The sequence below is a fragment of the Cynocephalus volans genome, chromosome 14, assembly GCF_027409185.1.
Source record: "Cynocephalus volans isolate mCynVol1 chromosome 14, mCynVol1.pri, whole genome shotgun sequence".
In the NCBI taxonomy this organism is placed as follows: Eukaryota; Metazoa; Chordata; class Mammalia; order Dermoptera; family Cynocephalidae; genus Cynocephalus; species Cynocephalus volans.
This window is the reverse complement of record NC_084473.1, coordinates 82,388,522-82,411,596: the sequence shown is the minus strand read 5'-3', so window position 1 is coordinate 82,411,596 and position 23,075 is coordinate 82,388,522. Positions and strand designations below refer to the sequence as shown.

Genomic DNA, 23,075 nt, shown 5'->3' with positions numbered 1-23,075 from the left:
CAGAAAGACTGTGAAAGTGTCAAATGAAATGAACATACCCACCAAATCTGAGCTTTTATAAAAGCCCTTGTTTTGGCAACTAGTAGGTTACTGCCTTTATTAAGGGCCCATCTTGAACCATGTGCTACATTGTGAAAAGATGATAATAATGGACATTCTTTCCTTCTGCACTCATGTACATCAGGCCCTCTCATGGCCTTCTTGAGGAACCTATGCCTGAACCCCTAGATCTCTGCACTAGCCGACTCCAAGTCACCCCTTGGGCCTCATCTGTAATGATGCTCTTCAGAGAGACCATTCCTGATCATCCCTCCACCCTGAATCTATGTTATGATCCCATCCTGTTATGTTCCTCCATGGCATTTAAAACACTTTGTGATAATGTATTCATCCAATCATTTGTTCATTGCCTAGGCATACAGTAGGCTCTCAATAAATATTTGTTGAACGGATGACTGATTTATAGGAAAAACCAGGCCAGAAATGTGTGAAAAATACTAAAGCATGAAACCAAAGTATAAAAACAAGAACATAGCTAACTGGCAGCCAGACCAAACTTATGCTTAAATACCAGAAGTATGCTGGAGTAGAACCAGATGGGATTAAGCAGAGATGGCTTGGGGAACTGGCTGAGTTTGAAGGGTTTTTGATACTGGACAGTGGGCAAATGGCAAGAATAGAAGGTTGTGTAAGCCCTGGTCATGTGATATGGGAGACAGTTTGCTCCCAAGGACATGGGCAGGACAGCGCGGGGATATATGGGAGGAGTGTTGCTAACAGGAGCCTTCCAAGACTTCCAAGCAGATGATTAGAAATTAGAGTTTGACTTAAAATTCATCTTTATTCTTTTCTTATCTGTTTTGTTTTGTAGGATGGCCAGCCATTGGCAGGATTGATCCAAGATCATATGGTTTCAGGTGCAAGCATGACCACACGGGGTTGCTTTTTCACCCGGGAACAATACATGGAGCTGGTGTACCGAGGACTCACAGACAAAGTGGGGCGCGTGAAGCTCTTTCCTCCTACCATCCTGAAGCCCTTTCCACTGTGGACAGGAAAGCAGGTAATTGGGAGAAAACAGCCAGGGTATAAAACAAAAGGAAATAGGCCACTCATATATAAGGTTTCATTTCCATTAGAGCCCAGGCCAGAGACAGAGAAATGGCTAATCAAGAAATAGTCTGACTTTCCCTCTTTTAAGGTTCCTAGGTCTGGGGTGGTTTCAGGGGAGTGTCTAATAAGAGTAGGTTGCATCGTTTTTGTCCTTTGCTTCTAACTTAAATTTGGTGTCCTCATAATTCAAATATGGTGTTACTATGCAATGGTGTTGGTAGTGGTAGTTGTAATATTTGTTGGGAAGTACCAAGCACTTTGCTGATGCCTTAGATAAGTTATCTGATTTAATCCTCACAACTAACCTGCAATGCAGAGACCATGATTATCTCTGCTTGGTAGATGGTAGCACTGGGTCTTTGGGATGTTAAATTACACACCCAAGGCTATAGGAGATAGAATTGGGATTTAAACCCCAGGACTTTCCAGCTCCCAAAGCATCACATCATACTTTCTCTCTAAGTAACCAAATTATAGTATACATGGTGATCAAATAATTAAACACATTCTTCTACTGTTGGCTGGGCCTCCACGTTCAGCCTTAAGGGTCAACTTCTAATTGGCTATGTGAACTTGACTCTGTGGGCCGCGGTTTCTCATCCATATAAAAAGGAGTTCAAGTGATGATCTTTAAGGTCTCTTCCAGTGCTACAGTACTTTAAGTCTGCGGACTTAGGATTTGACTGGTTTTCAATTGCTAAATCAACCTTGCATTCCTGGGATAAATTTTACTTGGTCATGAGTTAGAACCCTTTTTATATATTATTGAATTCAATTTGCTGATATTTTATTTAAAATGTTTTTACATTTATGTTCATGAGGGATCTTGGTCTGTAGTTTTCTTGTAATATTTTTGTTTGGTTTTGGTATCAGGGTAATGCTGGCCTCATTGAATAAATTGGGAGGTATTTTTTCTTCAGTTTTTTATAAGAATTTGTGTAGTATCAGTATTATTTCTTCCTTAAGTGTTTGGTAGAATTCACCAGTGAAGGCATCTGGGCCTAGAGATTCTTTGTGGGAAGGTTTTTAACTATAATTTCTATTTCTTTAATAAATTGCTATGGTTTAAATATGTCCCCCAAAGTAGTTGTGTTAGAACTTGATCCCCAATGTGATGGTATTAAGAGGTGGGACCTTGAAGTGGTGGTTAGGTCATGAGGGCTCTGCCTTGCATGGATTAATGCTGTTATTATGGGAGTGGGACTGTTAAGGCAGGAGTCTGTTCCTTATAAAAGGACAAGTTCGACCCCCTCTTGACCTCTCTCTTGCCCTGTCTTTGCTCTTCTGTCATGCTTGGGATGACATAGCAAGAAGACTCTCACCAGATTTCAGTCCCTCGATCTTGAACTGCCCGGCCTTCAGAACGTGAGGAAATAAATTTCTGTTCTTTATAAATTACCCAGTCTGTGGCATTTTGTTATAGCAGCACAAAACAGGCTAAGACAAAACTATAGGGCTATTCAGGTTATGTATTTCTTTTTGCGTGAGCTTTAGTGGTTTATGTTTTTCAAGGAATTTGTCCATTTTGTCTAAGTTGTTGTATTTTTAGGCATAAAGTTGTTCATAATGTTCTTTATTGTCCTTTTCTATCTGTAGTGGTGTCACCTCTCCTATTCCTGACATTGATAATTTGTGTCTTCTCTTTTTTTTTCTGATCAGTTTGCCTACAGATTTATCAGTTTTGTTGCTCTAAAAGAACCAGTTTTTGGTTTCATTAACTTCCTCAATTTTTCTGTTTTCTATTTTATTGATTTCACTCTGATCTTTATTATTTCCTTTCTTTTGTTTACTTTAGGTTTAATTCGCTCTTCTTTTTCTAATTACTGAAGTCATTGATTTGAGACACTTTTTCTTCTTTGTTAATATATACCTTTTATGTATAAGTTTTCCCCCTAAGTTCTGCTTAAGAACAAATTATATATTGTTTTTTTCATTTTCATCTACTTCAGAATACTTTGTAATTTCCCTTTTGATTTTCTTGACCCATGAATTATTTAGAAGTACATTATATAGTTTCCAAATATTTAGGGGTTTTCCAGATATTGTGGTTACTGATTTCCAACTTAATTCCATTGTGGCCAGAAACCATATCTTGGATGAGTTGAATCCTTTTAAGTTTATTGAGGTTTGTTTTATGGCTTTGAATATGGTCAGTCTTGGTAAATGATCCATGTGCCCTTAAAAATAATGTAATATCTTCTTTGGAGAAATGTCTATTTAAGCCCTTTGCCCATTTGTTAATTGGGCTGTTTATCTTTTTGTTGTTGAATTGTGAGAATTCTTCGTATATTCTGGCTCTTAGACCTATACCACATATATGATTTGTAAATATTTTCTCCCATCTGTAGGTTATCATTTCACTTTCTTGATAGTGTTCTTTGATACACAAGAGTTTTTAATTTTGATGAAGTCCAATTTATCTACTTTTTCTTCTGTTGCTTGTGTTTTCACTGTCATAGCTGAGAAACTATTGCCTAATATAAGGCCATGCAGATGTACAGCTATGTTTCCATCTAAGAGTTTTGTCCTTTTAGCTCTTACATTTAGGTCTTTGATGTATTTTGAGTTAATTTTTGTACACAGTGTAACGTAGGGGTCCAAATTCATTCTTCTGCATATAGATATGCAGTTGTCTCAGCAGCATTTGTTGACAATAGTATTTTTCCCCATTGAATGTTCTTAACAGCCTGGTCAAAAATTGATTAACTATAGATGTGTGGATTTATTTTTGGACTCCCATTTCCTTTTTTGTTTGTTTGTTTTTTGTTTTGGGGGACTCTCATTTCTATTTCATTGATCAATGTATCTGTCTTTATGCCAATATCACATTGTCTTAATTTCCGCAGCTTTGTAGTAAGCTCTAAAATCTGGAAGTGTGAATCCTCCAAATCTGTTCTTCTTTTTCAAGATTGTTTTAGGTATTTGGGGTCTGTTACATTTTCATATAAATTTTAAGATCAGCTTGTTTGTTTCTGCGAAGTTGGCAGTTAGAATTTTCAGAGGGATTGCACTGAATAGGTAGATCAATTTGAGGAGTGTTTCTGTCTTAACAATAGTAAGTCTTAGAGTCTATGATGTCTTTGTATTTATTTAGATCTTCTTTAATTTAACAGTGTATTATAGTTTTCAGGGTACAAGTTTTGCACTTCTTTGGTTAAAGTATACCTGAGTATTTTATTTATTTTTCAATGTTATTGTAAATGGAACTTTTTTCTCAATTTCATTTGCAGATTGTTCATTGCTAATGTATGAAATACACTCGATTTTTGTATGTTGATCTTGTATCCTTCAGCTTTGCAGAAGTCATTTACTAACTGTAGTAGGTTTTTTGTCAATTCTTAAGTGTTTTCTCTATGTAACGTCAAGTCATCTGCGAATAACGGTAGTTTTACTTCTTTCTCTCCAACCCGGGTGCCTTTTATTTTTTTTCTTCCTGAATTGCCCTGGTTAGAGCCTCTGGTACATTGTTGAATAGAAGTGGCAAGAATAGATATCCTTGTCTGTTCCCAATTTTAAGGGAGATAGCAGGCAGTCTTTCATCATTGAGTATGTTAGCTATAGATTTTTCATAGATGCCTCCTCTTTATTAGGCTAATGACTTTTCCTTCTATTCCTAATCTGTGGAGTGTTTTTATCATAAGGGTGTGAAGTTTGTCAAATACTTTTTCTGCCCCCTTAATTTTATAGATGAGGTAGCAGGTCACATTTCCCTGTCCTCAGATGGTTAGAAACACGTGTTTGTGTTACCTTTCACACTGAGTTCCAGTCTTGACTGTGCATGTGGCACTTTGGCTGAGGTGCAGCTGTGGTTGGCATCCCAGGGAAGTCTCACCCTCACGCCTTTACTCCCTTGCCTGCTCACCTTGCAGTGCCAGCCTTCTGTGGAGCCGAGAGGTGGAGAGGGTGGGTCATGACCTTTCTGGTCATCTACTGAAAAAGCAGGGAGTGTTGTCTGCTTCCTTTAAAGATGCTATTTCCAGTTGTTCTCCTGCTCCTGATGCACATGCTTGAAAAGGCAACTGCTCACATAACTGCCCTACCCCCATTGTGCACATGTGAAGACACTGCTTTGTGGGGTTTGGTACAGGCACACAAAGAGCTGTTGATGCCAATTAACATCTCCCAGTACCCTCCCCAGTCCTGGCACCTGTTATACCTGCCTGTCTGTCCCCTACCCTGTATCGACCATGGTTAGCGCCAGGAATAGCTGCCTCCCCTTGGGCCATCTGTGGAGCAGCTGCTTGAGAAAGTGCTTCTCCTGGCTGCCTCTGAGCAGCTGCTCATTGGGTGGATGACCCTTCTCATGGAGCCAACTGGGGCAGGGGAAGGATTCCCCAGCCTTTCAGTAGCTATAATTACTTCCAGTCAAATAAATTTATTCCTGGTGTTTAGCCCTGTAAAGGCTAACTGCGGGAGGCCATTGGGTTACTGAGTAGTCACCTAAACAGCATGTCCAGTGATGTACCTCACTACAAAAACTGCCAACCTATGCTCCACACTCAGATCATTTTAAGATCACTTGTGGGCAGGCTGGTTAGCTCAGTTGGTTAGAGTGAGGTGTTGATAACACCAAGGTCTAGGTTTCAATTCCTGTACCAACCAGCCATAAAACAAGCAGATGAACGAAAAACCACTTGTATTTTCCCAAAATTCATATGTTGAAATTCTAACCCCCAAGGCGATGGTATTAGGAGGTGAGGCCTTTCGGAGGTGATTGGGTCATGGTGGCTGATCCCTTGTGAACGAGATTAGTGCCCTTATAAAAGAGTCCCCACAGAGCTCCCCCCCCACTTCTACCACATGAGGACAAGAAGGCACTGTCTGTGAGCCAGAAAGCAGGCCCTCACCAAACACTGAATCTACCTTGATCTTAGACTTCCCAGCCTCCAGAACTGAAAGAAAGCTACACAGTGTATGGTATTTTGCCATAGTACGCCCAAACTGACTAAGGCAGAGCCCATTACTCGTGTGATCAAAACCTACCAAGTAACTTTCCTTTTCAGATGAAAAGCCTTTGTCCCTGCTGTTTCTCTGTCTGAAATGCATGATCTGTTCTGTGCATACTCCCTTCCTCACCACCTCTTGCTGAGGCCTTCCCTGACCGCCTGATTTAAAATCTTGGATACCCTCTCTCCCTACTCTACTTCAGGTCCTCCTTCCCTGATTTTCCACCAAAGCATGGTCTCCCTCGAGAGTGAAAGTTCTGTTGAGGGCAGGGACTGCATTTGTTCACAACTCTCTTCCCAGTGCCTGGCTCACAGTGGGCACTTGATATGTGATTGCCAAACGAACGAATGAATCTTATCTATATTCTACAAATGAGCAACACTGAGTCTAAGAGAGGATAAATATGTGCCCCACAGCACACGACCAGTCAGTGATGTGGTAGACACTGGGACACCCCGATTCTGGAAGCTTCCTTCTGCAGCTGCTTCTCAGTCAGGTCCCTCAGGCCTCCTGTGTGATGCTCCTCAGTAGGAAAGCTCTCGAGTCTTAGTCTTTTCATCCTTTCCTTCCTTGGCTCCCTCCAAAAAGTCCAAGTTGTTCTGCAGGGAGGAAGTTATTGAACATGTGTAATAGTTGTCATCTGTGTTGAGGTGAGCGAAGGATGTCTCTGAGAAGCCTACCTCGACCTCTGCCTCAGTCAGTGACTGTCACTGTGTCGAGGCTCACTTCTGGCAGGTGGCAGCATTATGAGCCCCACCATCTCTCTCAACCCTGCTAACTCCTTGCTTTTGGGGTTTTTTTTACCACATACTCAGATATATCTTTATGTTCACCCCATGGAGATTTACTTTTTTCCTCTCCTTCATTTGGCCTGTTCAGGAATTTAATTCAGGTTCTTATTGGTATATTTTTGTTTCCATTTCTAAGTCTTTCAAGTAAAAAGTATGATCAGCGTGTCCTACAGAGCTGGATCTGTCTGTTTTTCTCGCTCCACCTGAGATCATCAGAAGGTCCTAAAAGGGAAGTTCTCTTCTTTTCTTCCAGCCATCAGTTTGTCCTCTTTTTCTTTCCAGGTTGTGTCAACGCTGCTCATAAACATAATCCCGGAGGACCACATCCCACTAAATTTATCTGGAAAGGCGAAAATCAGCGGGAAAGCGTGGGTGAAGGAAGCTCCTCGTCCTGTTCCCAGATTTAACCCTGACTCAATGTGCGAGTCCCAGGTACGGCCGTCCAGCTGTCTGGGTTAGAGACTTCTAGTCCTGAGTGTAGACAAATTGACTTAAAACAGAGACAGAAATGGAAGCACACTCATAGAAACAGGTGCCATCCCTGAGATGAGGAGGAGTCGTGCCTGAGAAGAGGAGGAGTTGTGCCTGAGTTGGTGTCACTGTTTTTGTTGGAAAGAGTCAGAGTTGATCCCTAGCATTTGAACCTCAGCATGAAATTCACAACCAGCTTAGGAAGATTTCTCCAGCAGAAAGGCTGGAGTTGATTCTGCAAAACTTGGAAATGCAGAGTCTACATTTTGCATTAAGACCACTGAGTGGCTCAAGATAATCGAACTGCTGTGAGGCCCACACTCCCAGCTCCTAGGCTTAGGAGCCAGGCCTCAGGAGGGCAGTGAAGCCTGGGCGCTGAGATGCTGCAAGAAAGCAGTCTACACCGAAGACTCAGGCCTCTGCATGTTCTCTATGGGCAGTATCCCTGTCCCCAGCTCACAATGTGCTTTGTAACAGGGTGTTAAGGAACATTCCATTCAGACCCGAAGCTGCCACTTTTCTTTCCCTTTATAGATCATACATTTAATGTGTGCTACATCGGGCAGCTAGAAATTCTTTTCTTTTAATTAGCTTTTAATGCTTTATGTCAACTTTATGAAAATACAAATTCAGGCCTTAGAGGACATTAGAAAGATTTCGTTGTTATTCCCAGTATGCAAGGAAGGAGGAGTGCTTAGGCCAAGGTCACTACTCCAAGGTTGAAGTTCTAAATGTTCTTATTTCCAGTCACAAGGTCTTCATCAGGAATACTTGACCTTAAGTCAGTATGGGTGGGTGGAGTGAGCAGGGGGACATATAAATATACTGAAGAGAGAGAGAGAGAGAGTGTGTGTGTGTGTTGTATAGTCCCAAGAAAAAAAATTTCAAATTATTGGCCTATATGTGCTCACCTCCTTTATTTTAAAAATACGTATATAATACTAGTTTCATGTATACCCCATATACCCTACTTCTTTTGCGGCAGGTCACAGGTAAGGGACGTTCACAAAAGTTAATGCATGTGGAATAGGGGAGGGTAGGATGGCTCCCCCAGGAGGCATCACCTGTAGCCGGCACTGGTGGCCTTTCCCTCCGCAGGTGATCATCCGGGAAGGGGAGCTTCTCTGCGGCGTGCTGGACAAGGCACACTACGGGAGCTCTGCCTACAGCCTGGTGCACTGCTGCTATGAGATCTACGGGGGTGAGACCAGCGGCAAGGTTCTCACTTGCCTGGCCCGCCTCTTCACTGCCTACCTGCAGCTCTACAGGGGCTTCACCTTGGGTGAGTGTCAGGCTCGCACCCAGGGCTTGCCTGGAGCAGTGGCCTGGTCCCCCATCTTGTGGCCAGCATGGTGCCAGGCTGTCTCCCTGGCTCTACTGTCCTCCAAGGGAGCAGCCAGTCTCCTTCTACAAGGGCGTCCTCGCTTGGCCACTGGCCTCGCTCCCTCTCAGTGCTGCTCACCCCCTGCCCCAATAGCCAGTGTTTCTTCTTCCTCAACAGCACAGATTGACCCCCTCCATCCCCACTTCCATTCTGGTCCTTTTTCAACCCCATTCTTTACAATTTTCTGTCCCTCAGATTGATTTCTCGTACTCAAACCCACCCCCATTCTCTCCTGTAAGTGCCCTTCCAGAATTCCCTGGACCCTCCCCGCTCTACAAGGGGTCCTCCATATTGTCAGAACTGCCCAAGCCTTCCCAACGCAGTGGGGGACATCAGCCCTTCTGGAAACACTGTGCTGGGGCAGGCCTGTCAGGGACCTAAGAAAGGAAGAGGAACTCCCTTGTTTGCTGCCTAGAAATGAGAGCATACTGTTTTAGGAAACTGGCTTGGATGAAGAAAACAAGTGTGCTATCTCCTTCTGTGTACCAGGTAGGATTGACATCAGAAGATCTGAAGGGCTCGGCCTCTGGCTGAACAGTCAGGAGACATGGTGTGGAGTCGAGTCCAAGCCCTTTTGCAGCGTTCTTTCTGTGAGCATGAAGTGCGATGCTGTATGTTGAGTGCATGCCACAGCACGTGTGGGGTTGCCTAGTCAGTGATAGCATCGGTGGTGGCAGTAAGGCTCTCTGGGCTTCATGGACCTGCTCGAGTGCAGACGTGGTTGGACCCCGCCGTGGGGCTGTGGGCCTGCTGCAGCTGCAGTTTGTTCATTGCCCTGCAGTGGGGCTTCCATTACACATTTTATTCCACTTTTTAATTGTATAATATATTTAATTGTGGACAGATAAAGAAATATACAGACATGAAAATAATTTAAAATCACCCAGCATCCAATTGACAGCAATAACCACAGATTTGATGTGCATTCTTCTAGATTTTTCCAGTGCAAATACAATCAAAAAAATGGGCTGCTACATTACATACTGTTTTGTAATCTGCCCCCCTGCCCCTGACATTTCCAAATATATTTATAAATGTCTTTTGGGGTCAGTTAATATAAATCTACATCCTCATATCCAGTGGCTGCAGATGGTTCCATTTGTTTGGATGTTCTGTAGTTTATTTAACTGGCTCGTATAACTAGACATTTAGGCTGTTTCTGGGTTTTCACGTTTTTGCTGGGTTGAGCACCCTTGGACAGACATCTTGGCATGCCTGTCCAATTACTTGATCAGGGTAAGAATTATAAATTACTAGTCTGTGTGGGGGCTGAAACTCACCCCTATCTTGATACTTGGGCCTGAACTGCTGATGGAGGCACCTGTGTCCAGGATCACCCGGTTCCTGCTGGGAACCAGACTCGAGTCATTCACTGGGTAACTGAGGGAAATGAAGCGAGATGACTAAGAACCGTGCACTTACAATATGTAAGTCAGTTTTAAACAGTGACCTAGAATAAGCACAAGCATTTCTGCTAACTAGGAAAAGTTCAGATAGCTTTGAAAACGACAGCTGGAGGGACATGCCATACCCAGCTCCCGATGAGGACCAGACTTCACACGCAAGCCATTCTTGCTGCTGTCTCAGCATGCAGGACCAAGAGCAATCGGCCGCCTGAGTGCAAAGACGAGCCGGATACCATGAGGCCGAGGAGGAAGCCAGGCCCAGCTGGGAGGAGGGCTTCGAGGGGAAGGTAGCCTGGAGACTAGCATGACCTCCCTGCAGCCGTCTCAACCAGAGGGAGTCAGTGAAGGGGACAGCAAGATGGCCTGGAACTGACCCCCTGGAAGGGCCCGCTTTCGTGATGGGGGCTTCCTCACAGGGGGGCTATTTCTTTCCCCTTCTGCTCACACATTCTTTAGAAGCCCTCAGGTTTCCAGGACATTGCATTGGGAATTCCAAATATTTCTACACCAGCTATTGAACAGCACAGTCATTCATTTTACTTCCCGCTCAGGTCCTGGCTGAGGATTTATGTGTGAGTAGCACTCACAGGTATGGGCAAACAGTAGTTCATAGAGTTGAAGTAGACCAGCATACTACTGCCTGATGTGAGGAATTCTTGAACCCTTGGCAGAAGGACGGGCTGAACTGAAGTGACCCATGCTTTCACTCTCCTGAGGTGATCCTGAGGAACCTGTCTGGTGGTCCCTGTCCCCCAGGCCTGAGCGTGTCATGCTCATGTGTGCCTGAACACACATGTTCATAACTATGTAGGGTGTGCCCTGTGGCATGTGACTAAACTGGGATGTTCTCTTTCTCTCTTCTTTATCTAAACTTGGCTTTTCATATAAAACCTCTTAATCTCTAGCCCATTCATGTAATACAGGTTCATTGAATGGAGGCGGTGTAGCTGGTGACCAAGAGCACAAGTCTGGGGACTCAGGCCTGGGTTTACTTTCTGCCTGTGTGACCTTGGACAAGTAGCTCAATTTTGAGCCTTAGTTTTGTTATTTGTAAAATGGGGAGTATAATGTTTGGGCTCTGGTAAGCACAAGAGGAGGTAGCCATCTGTTAATAATGATGCTAGTATCATCATCACTGTTCAGGTGCTTCCTGTGTCTGTGGCGCTGGGCTCTGTGCCCTGACTTCACTGTGTTTATAGTCTGGGGAGAAGTCAGTTCTGATCCCCTCTGACTTGTCTGTTTCACTTCACAGGCGTGGAAGACATTTTGGTGAAGCCGAAGGCGGACATCAAGAGACACAGGATCATTGAAGAATCCACCCACTGTGGCCCCCGGGTAAGGAGGGACTGGGGGCGATGGCCTGCCGTGTAGTGGTCAGGTGTCCGAGAGGATGACACCCACACCCTCCTCATTTGGCTGCAGCCTGCGATGTCTTCCTTTTCTCATTCTAGGCTGTCAGGGCTGCATTAAACCTGCCAGAAACTGCATCACATGATGAGGTACGAGAGAAGTGGCAGGATGCCCATCTGGGCAAAGACCAGAGGGATTTTAACATGATTGATCTGAAATTCAAGGAGGAAGTGAACCATTACAGCAATGAGATTAACAAGGTTAGTTCAGCACTGCATGCACTTATCCCCACCGTTTTGAATGCTAATTTTTTTAAGAATTACATTTTGATTCTTGCCCAGGGCCCTTTGGAGCAATTTGGCTACTTAACAGCTGACTAGGTGAAATGTGAGATGGGACAGATAGAATCCATCATTTTGAATAGCACAGGGTTTCATTCCCTCATCCAGGTAGGGTCTGGAAAGGCCTTGGATTAATGTTAGAGTGAATGCTTTGCACTGTTGTTCTTTTTATGTTTTTATCTGGGGGTAACTGCATTAAAGGGTGCTGAAGAAAGACATCTTTCCTATGGGGTCACTGCAGGTGGACCCACAGGAGGAAGAGCCAAAACCACCACTGGAGCTTGTGCAGTGGAGCCAAAGTGAAGGCCTGGGCTCAAATCCTGGCTCTGCCTTGCGCTTGCTGTGTGACCTTGGGCAACTGATGTAACTACTCTGTGCCCTGGTTTCCTCACATGGAAGTAGGGATGTGAAGAGTACCATCTCCCAGCGTTGCTAAGAGGATTAAGGAGTTAAAATACACAATGCCAAGCAATTCCTGTGGCAGTTGAGGAAAAAGAGGAAATCTCTGCTTGAGCCAAAACCGCAGCCTGGTTCTCCCTGCCTTCCTGTCCCACAGCCGGGACTTGCCATCCTGTAGCGTAGAGGAGCCAGCCTGGCCCTCACTCTGCCTCCTGGGCCTTAAGGCCCATCCTGAGGAAGAGGCAAGGCTCGTACTCACCAAAAGTCAGAGTTTGTCTGTGGTGTCCTCTTGCCTGGCTTTCAGCATGCTTATTAGGCTGCCAAGATGACAGACCTCTTGTTGGTGTGAGTTCTGTCCTAGGAGGTTTTATTCAGAGGAGCCTGCCCAGCCCTCCCGGAGAACCAGGAGGCTCAGCTTCCAGGGTGGACTGGGAATGCTGAGGTGGGGGAACTGTCTTCAGAGGCATCAAAGAATGGCTTCGTGTCCCTCCGGTTCTCTTCCCACCACCTCTTCCCACCCAGGCTCTGCCACTTCTATGCTGGACTGGGTCTCTGCAGCCCCAGGCAGAGGCTTAAATAGACTCAGAGCCCTCTCCCAGCATCTCACCAGGCTCCCACTTGCCTTGCTGACTTTCGATGGCCCTGGAAGTGAGGCTCCCCAGCTGTGCTCAGGCAGCATGTCAGTAAATGTGAATACGACACAGATGTTGGTAATCATTGCTGGTTATGTGGGGACCAGGCCATGCTCTGTTGTGTAAATCACAAGGGCCTCCCCTGAAATTTTATTCTTATCCAGCTTCTTTTTAGAGGCACAGCTGGATATGCTGGCCCCTCTGCTTTTCCTTCTCCTTTTTTGCTGCCGTTTGGCCAGTGACTGGAACCTTGGGGTTCCCAGAAGAGGATATCGGGAGAGGTCAGGGCAGGGGGCACCCTTTGACTTCTCTCTAGGGGTTCTACTGAAAGGATTGATGTCAAGTGTGACTTTCCCTCACCTCCAATGGGATTTGGTGCTTATCTCTGGATAAATATTCTGGATTTTTTGTTTCTGCATCCTGGATTTACCTTCTGAACCTGGATGTTAAAAGAGGGTGAAGTCACTGACAGATGTGTTGATTTAATCTGCAGGCATGCATGCCATTTGGCTTGCACCGACAGTTCCCAGAGAACAACTTGCAGATGATGGTGCAGTCAGGAGCAAAAGGTTCAACTGTGAACACGATGCAGGTGTGAGCAAAGGCGGGTTGGCAGGTTTGCTGGTGGGTCAGGTGATGACAGGAGGCGGTTCTCAGGTTTGTTTTTGATTTTAAAAGGATCCACTTTCCATGTGAAATGTGGCAAGTACTGAAAAATATAAAAGCATCCAGAATCACTACAGGAACTAACTACTGCTAACATGTCAATGTTACAGAAAGATATGGGTACAGATACAGTATGTATAATGTAGCTATATATTGCCAACTTAATTTTACATTATTGTATTGAATATACTCATGTTATGTATATACACTGTATGTGTGATCCTGCAATTTTTGCAGAGTCTGCTTTTTTCCACTTAATATTACATTAGAACTGTTGTCCTAGAGGTTTCTTAACTTTTAATTTGAGGCCCATTATCTCCTCTGATTACCACAGTGCTCTCATGACATTTTCACAAATCTTAACACCTTTGTTTTTAATCTTGGTAACCTTTAGAGGGTCTTAAAGACCACCCCATTGGTGAGTGTAGAGCAATGGGGATGGGCTTGAAAGGCTGAAGGCCATCAGGAAGCCCCCTGACTAAAGCAAAATTCAGACACACTGCTCTTTTCCCCAAGAGATGTAGTAGGAAGTTTTCTAAACAAACAGCTTAATAGCTTGAGCTCTCTTTTGGCTCTGGGGTATAAGGATCACAATAAATTACTTTTTTCTGTGGGCCTCCATTTCCCTTTAGGACCCTCAGGTGCCTTCCAGGTATAACGTGATGATTCTGAGCCATGACTTCTTTTACTGACATCATCTGTTTTCATCTAACCCCAAATGTGAAAATCCACATCAGTCAAAAAAAGGCAGATGCGGTGATTTTTTTCAAATGCAATCTTCCTTAGGCCATTTAAAAATCTAGGTTGGCCTTCAACAACTTGGTTACTGTGCGGCTTTTCTTCAAAAGCAAATTATCCCTCCCCTGCTAGGACAAAGCATTGTTTAACACACATGTGGATCTTGAGTTTCTTTGGGTTTCCTTTCCCCCAGATCTCGTGCCTGCTGGGCCAGATTGAATTGGAAGGTCGGAGACCCCCACTGATGGCATCTGGCAAGTCACTGCCCTGCTTTGAGCCTTATGAGTTCACCCCCATGGCTGGAGGCTTCGTCACTGGCAGATTCCTCACCGGCATTAAGCCTCCAGTATGTACTTTGGTTTTTCCATTTTGCTGCATTCCTTATTTTTAGGCTCAATGATAGGTGACCTCAATGATAGTCCCCACCAATGACTTTGGGCACAAATGATCAAGTAGTACATGCCAAGCCATTTATGTACCCATTGGACCCTAGGGCCCAGGAGGACCCGACCATGACATGTACACCATTATAATGCCAGAGCCTAGCATAATGCTGGCACAGAGTAGGTGCTCAGTAAATGGTTGCTGACAGATGAAAAGATGAGTAGGACCAGCCCCAGCTCCACCTTTTTCTGCTCTGTGACTCTCTAAACCAGTTCTCACCTGCATTTGAAGACAGCTGGCAAGGGAGGTGCCACTCACCAGGGTGCTCTTAAAAGGAGCATCACTGAGATTTGTTTTAGGAAGCCCTTCCCTCAGGGACCTCGCATGACTCCTCCGTCACAATGGGAAAATAGATTGGCTGTGACAGATACCTAGTTTTGCTTTGTCAGCAAGAGAATTCTCCCCTAAGAGAAGGGTTTCTCCTCACACTTGTCAGAAATGGCTTTTTGAATGTTGGTACCTTCTGTTCCTTGGTGTAGTATGTCTCTGAAAGGGTGACCTCTATGGTCAGATAACTAAGTCCAGACTGTGAACCATCCCTTTGTTTCAGGCTACCGACTACTCCAAGGGCTCCTCCATCGCCTTCACGTGGACTTTCCATTTGGCTGGTCATCCATGGCCTCTGGCAAGGGATGATGGAGAGTTGATGTAGAGCAGAATTTTTCAAATTCTGATTGCAACTCCTTAGTGGACCATGAAATCATCGTAGTAGATAGTGACCAGCATTTCTTTATATAATGACACAGAGTGGTAGAGGAAATATCAGAGCTGTCCCATGTAGGAAGGGGTGGAATAGTGTCATAAGGTTTTAGTTTGAGTTGTACATCTTTATATGCATGTGTGTATATATGTCTGTGTTTGCTGATTACTATTGTAAATATATTTCTTACTGTGGGTTGCAATCACAAAGTTTGGGAAACAGTGTGTACACTGTTAGAAGCAAATTCAGATGTGCAGGCTGAACTACACGTCTGGACAGTGGGGTGTGGGGTGCAATGTTGAGGATTGCATGAGTGCACCTAGCTCCTGTACATGGAAGCTGTTACTTCTGATCCACTTGAAGAGAACCGCAGGGGAGGGCAGAAGTCACCGGGGCCATTGGAGCTGTCAAAGCCAAGGTCCTAGGATATCAGGGAAGTGGGCAGCCCTATCTGGTCAGAAAAGGCTGCTGGAGGTGTTGGCCTTCAGAAAGCACACCATCTTCACTGCCACCTTTGGGACCTGGTCCCGCTCTTCCACAGGAGTTCTTCTTTCACTGCATGGCAGGGCGAGAGGGCCTGGTCGACACTGCTGTGAAAACCAGCCGCTCTGGCTATCTCCAAAGGTAAAAAGCACCTGTTGTGCCCCCTTTAGTTGAGGTCAGTGCCCGAAAGCCCTTCACCTCTGTCTTTCATTCAAGATTCTTTAAAAGAAAAAACTTTTTAAAAATCCCCATGGTTGGCCTGAGACAGAGAATAGCAGGTGTGCTTCCCCTTGCACTGGACAGGGAGAGCATGAGCTCAGAGGTTTATACAGGGCCCTGTGTTTTGAAGGTCTGCCATTCCCTGTGGGAAGCTATGGATGCAGGAAATGGTCTCGAGTAAGGATGAGCTTGTCCTGTGCCTGGGAGGCTCAGCAGCCAGGGACAGTGCAGAGGATTCCAGGCCCAGGGTCCCTGCCTGTGAGTCTGTAATTGGTGTAACTGTACCTCCAGGTCCAGGTGGCACCTTGGGGTTCCCCAGCCTAGACCTGCCTGTTTTTCTCTCCTCTCTGTGAGGAAAGGGAACAAGTGGCCTCTATAACTGGCCTTGTTGGGCATGCGGGGGGATTGAAGCTTAAACCTGAACAAGCCTGACTCCAGGGTGCCAGGTAGCACAGGGCAGCAGATCCCTGCGCTCCAGCCTCCCTCCCTTGGGGTGCAGTGTGGGAGGCTTTGCCTTTGAGATTGTTTTGTAACGGTTCCTCCTGAGCCCAGGCAACCTATGACAGTGGAAGGTAGAGGAGACTATGAAACTAGATCCCCATGCTTCGTAGGCCTGGTGGCTTTAAGTTATGTCCTCAGGGAATTCTGATAACGAACTGAGCTGGGGCACAGCTCCTTCCTTCCTCCCCATCAAAGTTCTGTTCTAGTTTGTCCTTTCTCCTGTTTCTGAGTTCCAGGATTCCCACAGCTGCATACTTTATTCTGGTCCCTTCCCCTTGACACCCAAGGCTGTAGCCCATGGGAGTTAGACGGAGAAGGGAAGGGTAAGGCTGGGGTAGGGTCACACCTGGCTGGCCTGTTGGTGACGAGCCCATCTGTAGAGCTGGCAGTGCCCGTCGGGGAACAGGTACCCAGTGCAGTCAGGCGTAGCCCCACTCCTTCCAGGAGCATGGATCTCATGGCCAGTTCCCTTCTATGAGCAGGGGTGTGCCCCACCTCCATCCCCCATAAATCATTCAAGAATACATGTGTAGAATAGAAATACTAGAAAACTAATGCTCAAATAAGCCTGGGGATGGGAGATTCCATGTGTGGGATGGGATTCCCCATGGCCCATTGAAATCACGGCAGGCAGTAGGAGGGTGTCAGGGGTTCTGGTTGGAACAGAAGCATAGCAGCAGCCGTGAGGACAGAGGCACACACATCTGGGGGATCCCCCTGCCAGTGGGAGCTAGTGGAGGCTCAGGACTGGAGAGGGCAGGTGTGGTGCTTCAGATAGGCTGGATAGGGGGGGCCCAGCCCACAGTTGGAAGGCTTCTTGGAAAGGAGAGAGCAGATGTGGACAAGGAAGGGGGTGACTGGCTCAAGCACAGAGATTAGGGGTGTCAGGCCCTATGAGTGTTCAGGCTGACGTAGCAGCACAGTGACACAGTCAACGGAAAGCAGGATGTTGTGGAGAGGATGAGGAGATGTGCATGGGTGTGAGGTGGCAGCAGCAGGATATTCGAGGAGACATGTCAGTGGAACCTAAAGATGAGGCCTGAAGTTCCAGAGAGAGGCCTGGAGATGCGGCCGTGAGGGGCGGCTACTGCAGTTGCGGGAGGCGAGCAGAGCAGAGTGTGGAGTGTCCAGCACCAGCCTGGCCAGGCCCTGGGCTGGGTGCCATGAAGACAACAGTGACTAACACCAAGCTCTGTCCTCTGAGCTGGGATGGGGGTAGTGACTCCTAGGAAACCCTCTCAGGGGGGCAGGAGGAGAAACGGAGGCAGAGTGGCCAGAGAGGGAAGTAAAGGGACCAGGTCAGAGGGCAGGAGAGGTTGAAGGAGGCAGCCAACCACTAGGAGGGCTAAGGGAAAAGGCCACTGGGTTAGGAAAATCACATCAGATTTAGTTCCTGATGCCCCTTGGTATCAACAGAGTTGGAGAAACCTTGACAGGTCCCCTGTTTTGCCTGCCTTGTAGACCTAAGGACACTGGTCCCTGGGGAGCTCTGTGTTGCCATAGAGCAAAGGGGCAGGCAGCAGTCCTGGCAAGATGGGGGCCCACGTGTAGCAATGGCATCCCAGCCACTCAGTCACACGGCCACATCCTCCTCCTCTTGGAAAACCATCAGTGCAGCCCCTGGCTGGTGGATGCTATATTGCAGCTGGCCTGTCCTGGAATCTTGCTTGGCTACAGAATAGCAGTCCCCCTCTCGTTCCCCTCCACTGTCTCAGCCCTCATCAGAGGCTGTCCTGGGAGCTGGCGAGCCTGGCTGAGATGAGAGTCTCCTTACAGGTGTATCATCAAGCACCTGGAGGGGCTGGTCGTCCAGTATGACCTGACAGTCCGCGACAGTGATGGCATCGTGGTGCAGTTCCTGTATGGGGAGGATGGCCTGGACATCCCCAAGACACAATTCCTGCAGCCCAAGCAGTTCCCTTTCCTGGCCAGCAACTATGAGGTAACAGGCCAGACCCCCAGTGCCGAGGGTGGTGGGGCTGGGGGCCATACATGGACCTCCCTCCCTGAGTTAGAAAACTTGAGCACCTTGAGCTTTTGGGCCCAGTCTGAGTGTCAATTGAAAGGTAGAGAGGGAAGAGGTTATAAAGCACCAGTCAGTGCCCTGAAACACTTTGCATTTTCAAAGCCCCTGTGGATTTTCGTCATGTAGGATGGCAGGAAGGCATGAGCACCTCTGGATTAACAGCTCCTGTTTGGGGGGCATTTGCCATGCGCTGGGCCCCAAACCAGAGTACACTGTGAGTACCGTCTGGGTTCATCCTCGCTGCAGGCTGGGAAGTAAGCATTACTCTTGCCGTTTTACAGCTGAGGCAACTGAGTCCTAGAGCTTAAGTAACTAGCTGGCGAGAGGCAGAACCAGCGTTTGAACACAGGCCTGTCTGGCACACATGCTGGTGATTTTCATACCATACCTTACTGCCTCAGCAGTGACCATCACTGTCTGCAGATTGGGAGACTGGAACCGACGTGGCCATCCAGGGTCATCAAGCTGATGGCAGAACTGAGTTGTACTCCGGTGCCAGGGCCTTTCCATCCTGGGCTGGCCATCACTCTTCCCTTCTTCCTTTCTTCCCAGAAACTCCCCTGTGTTCCTGGAGGTGCTCTGAGTGTGCTGGTGTCTCTTCCAAGACCCTCCCAGTGCCTGAGACCACCAGCTCCTGAGACTGGTTTGCACAGCGTGAGGGCCCTGACTAGCAGTGTGTTGTCAGCCCCTCTGAGGGACATCATGAGGGCTCTGTGCCAGCTACCTGAGCCCCCTGAATTTGTGCAATGTGGCCCTTCTGTCACACCCTCTTCTCTTACATCTGGCATCTGTGGTTTGTTCAGGTGATAAGGAAATCGAAGCATCTCCATGAAGTGTTATCCAGAGCAGAACCCCAGAAAGCTCTCCGCCACTTCAGAGCCATCAAAAAATGGCAAAGCAAGCATTCGGATGCTCTGCTGAGAAGAGGCGCCTTCCTGAATTATTCCCAGAAAATGCAGGCAGCTGTGAAAGCCTTGAACCTCCAGGGCGAGAACCAAAATGGCCGCAGCCCCGGGACTCAGCAGGTGACATGAGGAGGCTGTGTCCCCAGTGCTTGGCACATCCAGACCCCAGTCAGTGGGTGAGGGATGAACGCTTGTTTTCCTAATAGAGGGTATGATCATTAAATCAGGCTTTGCTCACCATCCCTCAGGACACAAGTGGCACTCAAACGGGAATGTAAGGAAGGGACTTTTTACAAGGGTGTGTTTGGGATTTGGGGGAACTAACTGGGGATAGTGACTTTGGGGTTCCTCATCACCCCAGGTGAGCAGTTACCAGAAGTGGAGAGGGTGGCTGTGGGCAGAGGCTGCTGGACAGGAGCCCTGGGTAGAGACTCATTAGAGAGGGGTCGGGGGGAAAACATCCGGCTTCTCTCTCCTCCCACCTTCCCTCTGCCGCAGTGCCTCCCGTTAGCCAAACACAGCTGGGAGCGGAGGAGGGGGAGCTCTTTGAAGCAGTCGCTGTGGGGCAGCCTTGGGAGCACAGAGAGTGTGAAAGAGCCTGGATCCGGGAGAAAATAGATCCAGCGCAGTCCTGGCTTGTGACTGCATCCCAGTTGGCATAGGACAGTCTTGGCCTTGCTTCTTGTCCTAGCATAGTCATTAACAGTTTGATCCCTGTTTTACTCTAAAGAATTCCAATTTGGACAGTAAATGGCATGGTCCCCTACCTGTGCTTGCAGGGCCTGGAAAAGAGCTATAGAGTCATGTTCTGCACCCTGGGACAGATTTGCTCCAGTTTTAATGTTGATATGGTTTTCTCATTGTACTTGGGTTTCTGTCTTACCTCCCTCCACCCCCTGCCACTCCAATTTGAAGCCAATGCCTGTGATCCTCCCCGTGTTACTGGGTGGCCCAGGTGGAGAAGCCCACTGCTGGTGTCCTCCCACATAGCTGACACTGACCTTCCTTTCAGATGCTGAGTATGTGGTGTGAGTTGGATGAGGAGAGCCGAAGGAGATACCAGAAGAAGGCGGTGCCTTGTCCTGACCCCAGTCTGTCTGTCTGGCGCCCTGACATTTACTTTGCATCCGTGTCGGAAACATTTGAGAAAAAGGTTGATGACTACAGTCTAGAGTGGGCAGCTCAAGCAGAGAAAAGTTACAAGAAGTCAGAGCTTTCTCTCGACAGGTAACGACTGATTTGCTGCACGGCATGTGCCCGGAAGGTTTTGCCTTTCAGGCCCTCCCCTCCCCACTCCTAGGGCTGAGCCCCCAGCAGGGAGGATGGCAGGGAGATAGTAAAGGGTGCCTTGCAAGCCCCAAGGCCTTAGGTCAGCCAAAAGCAGCCAGGCAGGAATGGACACCCCCATCCCAGCTAAGCAGGGAAGAGTGTTCTGTTGGTTTACAGGCTTTCAGAAATAACCTCTTGAGTTTGCTGTGGTGGATGTGGTCAGGTGGGACTCAGAGAATCTGGTTGCTGTTCAGCTGCTGCCCACTCTGTGACGAAGGGCAAGTCACTCACTGCCCGGGGACACTGTCTCAGCTTTTCATGGGGGCTTGGATCTGATCACTCCAGTGATCTTTTGAGCTTTGGGTTTCAAGGCCGTGAGGAGGGAAGGACCATGTGGAGGCCTCAGCTTGGACTTGGCCACACACACACACACAGACACACACACAGACACACACACACACACACACACACACAGACACACACACACACACACACACACACACACACACACACACACACACACACACACACACACACACACACACACACACACACACACACACACACACACACACACACACACACACACACACACACACACACACACACACACACACACACACACACACACACACACACACCCGTGGTCTCGGTGGGTGGGAAGCTAGCACCTAGGTACAGTGGGTTAAAGCATCAACAGTGCCACCCAGGCATGCCTGCTTGGGTGTCAGTCTTGGATCCTTCCCGCTCAGCTTCCCTGCCTGGCCTGCAGAGTTGAAAGACTCTGAGGTCATCTGCTGTGGCATGGCTGCCAGTCCTGCTCCTGGTGAAACCCAGTGAGGCATACAGCGAGGCTGGTGGGGTCAGGGAGTGGGATGAACAATGAGAGATGGGGGACAGTAAAGGCAAACGAGCAAAGACAAACACTTGAGTGGAGGAACTGGGGGGCAGGGGCACGGATGTCTCTTTTTGCCCTTTAAAGTGGTTTCTGCAGCCAGGCCTCAGAAACTCCTGGGTACACTAAGACATGCCAGGTCATCTCAGCTGCCAGCAGGCATTCCCTCAAAGAGGAAGGTCGTGAGTCTCCATCCCTCACCTGCATCCCTGCAGCCCAGGAGGCTGCATTTACCTTCAGAAGGACTAAGTCGGTCCTCCCTCAACTGTGCACATCCCAGGGTGGGGATAGGTTCACCCTGGTCAGCACCATTTGGCTTTGAAAGGCCAAGTGGGAGGGCAGTTCTGCCTCAACAGCTCTCACATGGGATTTGTTAGCAAGCAGCAGGCTCTCAATGGAACTCTGAAGTTCCAGAAGTGGTTAAAGGTGTTTCCTGTTAGGAATACTGATAGTCACTCAAACCTCATTGGTTGGAGGTCCTTGGGAGAGAAGACAGATGGGTTTAGCGAAAAGTCTGACTTTTAAAAAGAACTTGCATGGGAGTTTAGTTTTGTTACTGTCCCCTGCAGTGGTACCATCCTTCATCCCACACATTCATTCACACGTGTCCATGTTTGTTGAGCCCCTTCCTTGTTCCACGTGCTGGGGGAATACAGGGTCCCTCACGGCTGTTTTAAAAGAACAGCTGTCATAGGAAGCAGGGTTAGTAAACGACAGAACTGTGCAGTGTGGATGCTTGTGATGTGGTCTGTGGCCATTTACACCAAGTAAGAAAGTAAACACTCCCTTCCCCCCTTCCCCATCACTGTTTTGTGAACCCCTTTCTAATTTGCATAGCAGGAGGTTTAAGCCCTCTCCAAACTGTCACAACCAGTAGGGGAAAAGTAAACAAAGGAAAGTGTGAATAATGAGCCCAGAAGTTCTCACTGCTTAAGGGGCTTGTAGTCACTGGCCCAGAATGGACATGTGACATTCCTGGGGTGAACATGAACAATCCAAGCAGGAATGTCTAGAGCTTCAGCTGCCCAGCTGGGATCTGTGCTACATGACTTTAGGACATCCCAGGGTCACTAGTGGGACTTTAAAGATGAGGGAGATCATTTGCCTAGGAAAAACAAGCCCAAAGTGAGGTAGAGGTTTTGGGTTTCAGATTTCTGGTTTCGGGTGGGTGGATAGTGAGTGGTGTCTGCTCCTGACCCCTGTTGCCCACTGCTGCCTCCAGGTTGAGGACCCTGTTGCAGCTGAAGTGGCAGCGCTCGCTGTGTGACCCAGGCGAGGCTGTGGGCCTGCTGGCTGCCCAGAGCATCGGGGAGCCCTCCACCCAGATGACCCTGAACACCTTCCACTTTGCAGGCAGAGGCGAGATGAACGTTACCCTGGGCATTCCGAGGTACG

General features: G+C 47.4%; 1 protein-coding gene across 5 annotated transcripts in view; it reads left to right on the top strand.

Moving 5' to 3' along the window:
• The window catches only part of POLR1A (RNA polymerase I subunit A), an 80,589-nt gene that overhangs the window by 31,603 nt on the left and 25,911 nt on the right, over nt 1–23,075 (top strand). For all 5 annotated transcript variants that reach the window (XR_010021647.1, XR_010021646.1, XR_010021648.1 and 2 more), the window contains exons 14-25: nt 872–1,063; nt 7,134–7,283; nt 8,421–8,604; nt 11,365–11,447; nt 11,564–11,722; nt 13,328–13,426; nt 14,432–14,584; nt 15,924–16,006; nt 18,362–18,527; nt 19,415–19,636; nt 20,529–20,743; nt 22,903–23,070. Coding sequence is in view for 2 of the 5 variants with exons in the window: in XM_063078095.1 (XP_062934165.1) it covers nt 872–1,063; nt 7,134–7,283; nt 8,421–8,604; nt 11,365–11,447; nt 11,564–11,722; nt 13,328–13,426; nt 14,432–14,584; nt 15,924–16,006; nt 18,362–18,527; nt 19,415–19,636; nt 20,529–20,743; nt 22,903–23,070 (1,874 nt within the window). In the remaining 3 variants the exon portion in view is untranslated. The remainder of the gene's footprint in view (nt 1–871; nt 1,064–7,133; nt 7,284–8,420; nt 8,605–11,364; nt 11,448–11,563; nt 11,723–13,327; nt 13,427–14,431; nt 14,585–15,923; nt 16,007–18,361; nt 18,528–19,414; nt 19,637–20,528; nt 20,744–22,902; nt 23,071–23,075) is intronic.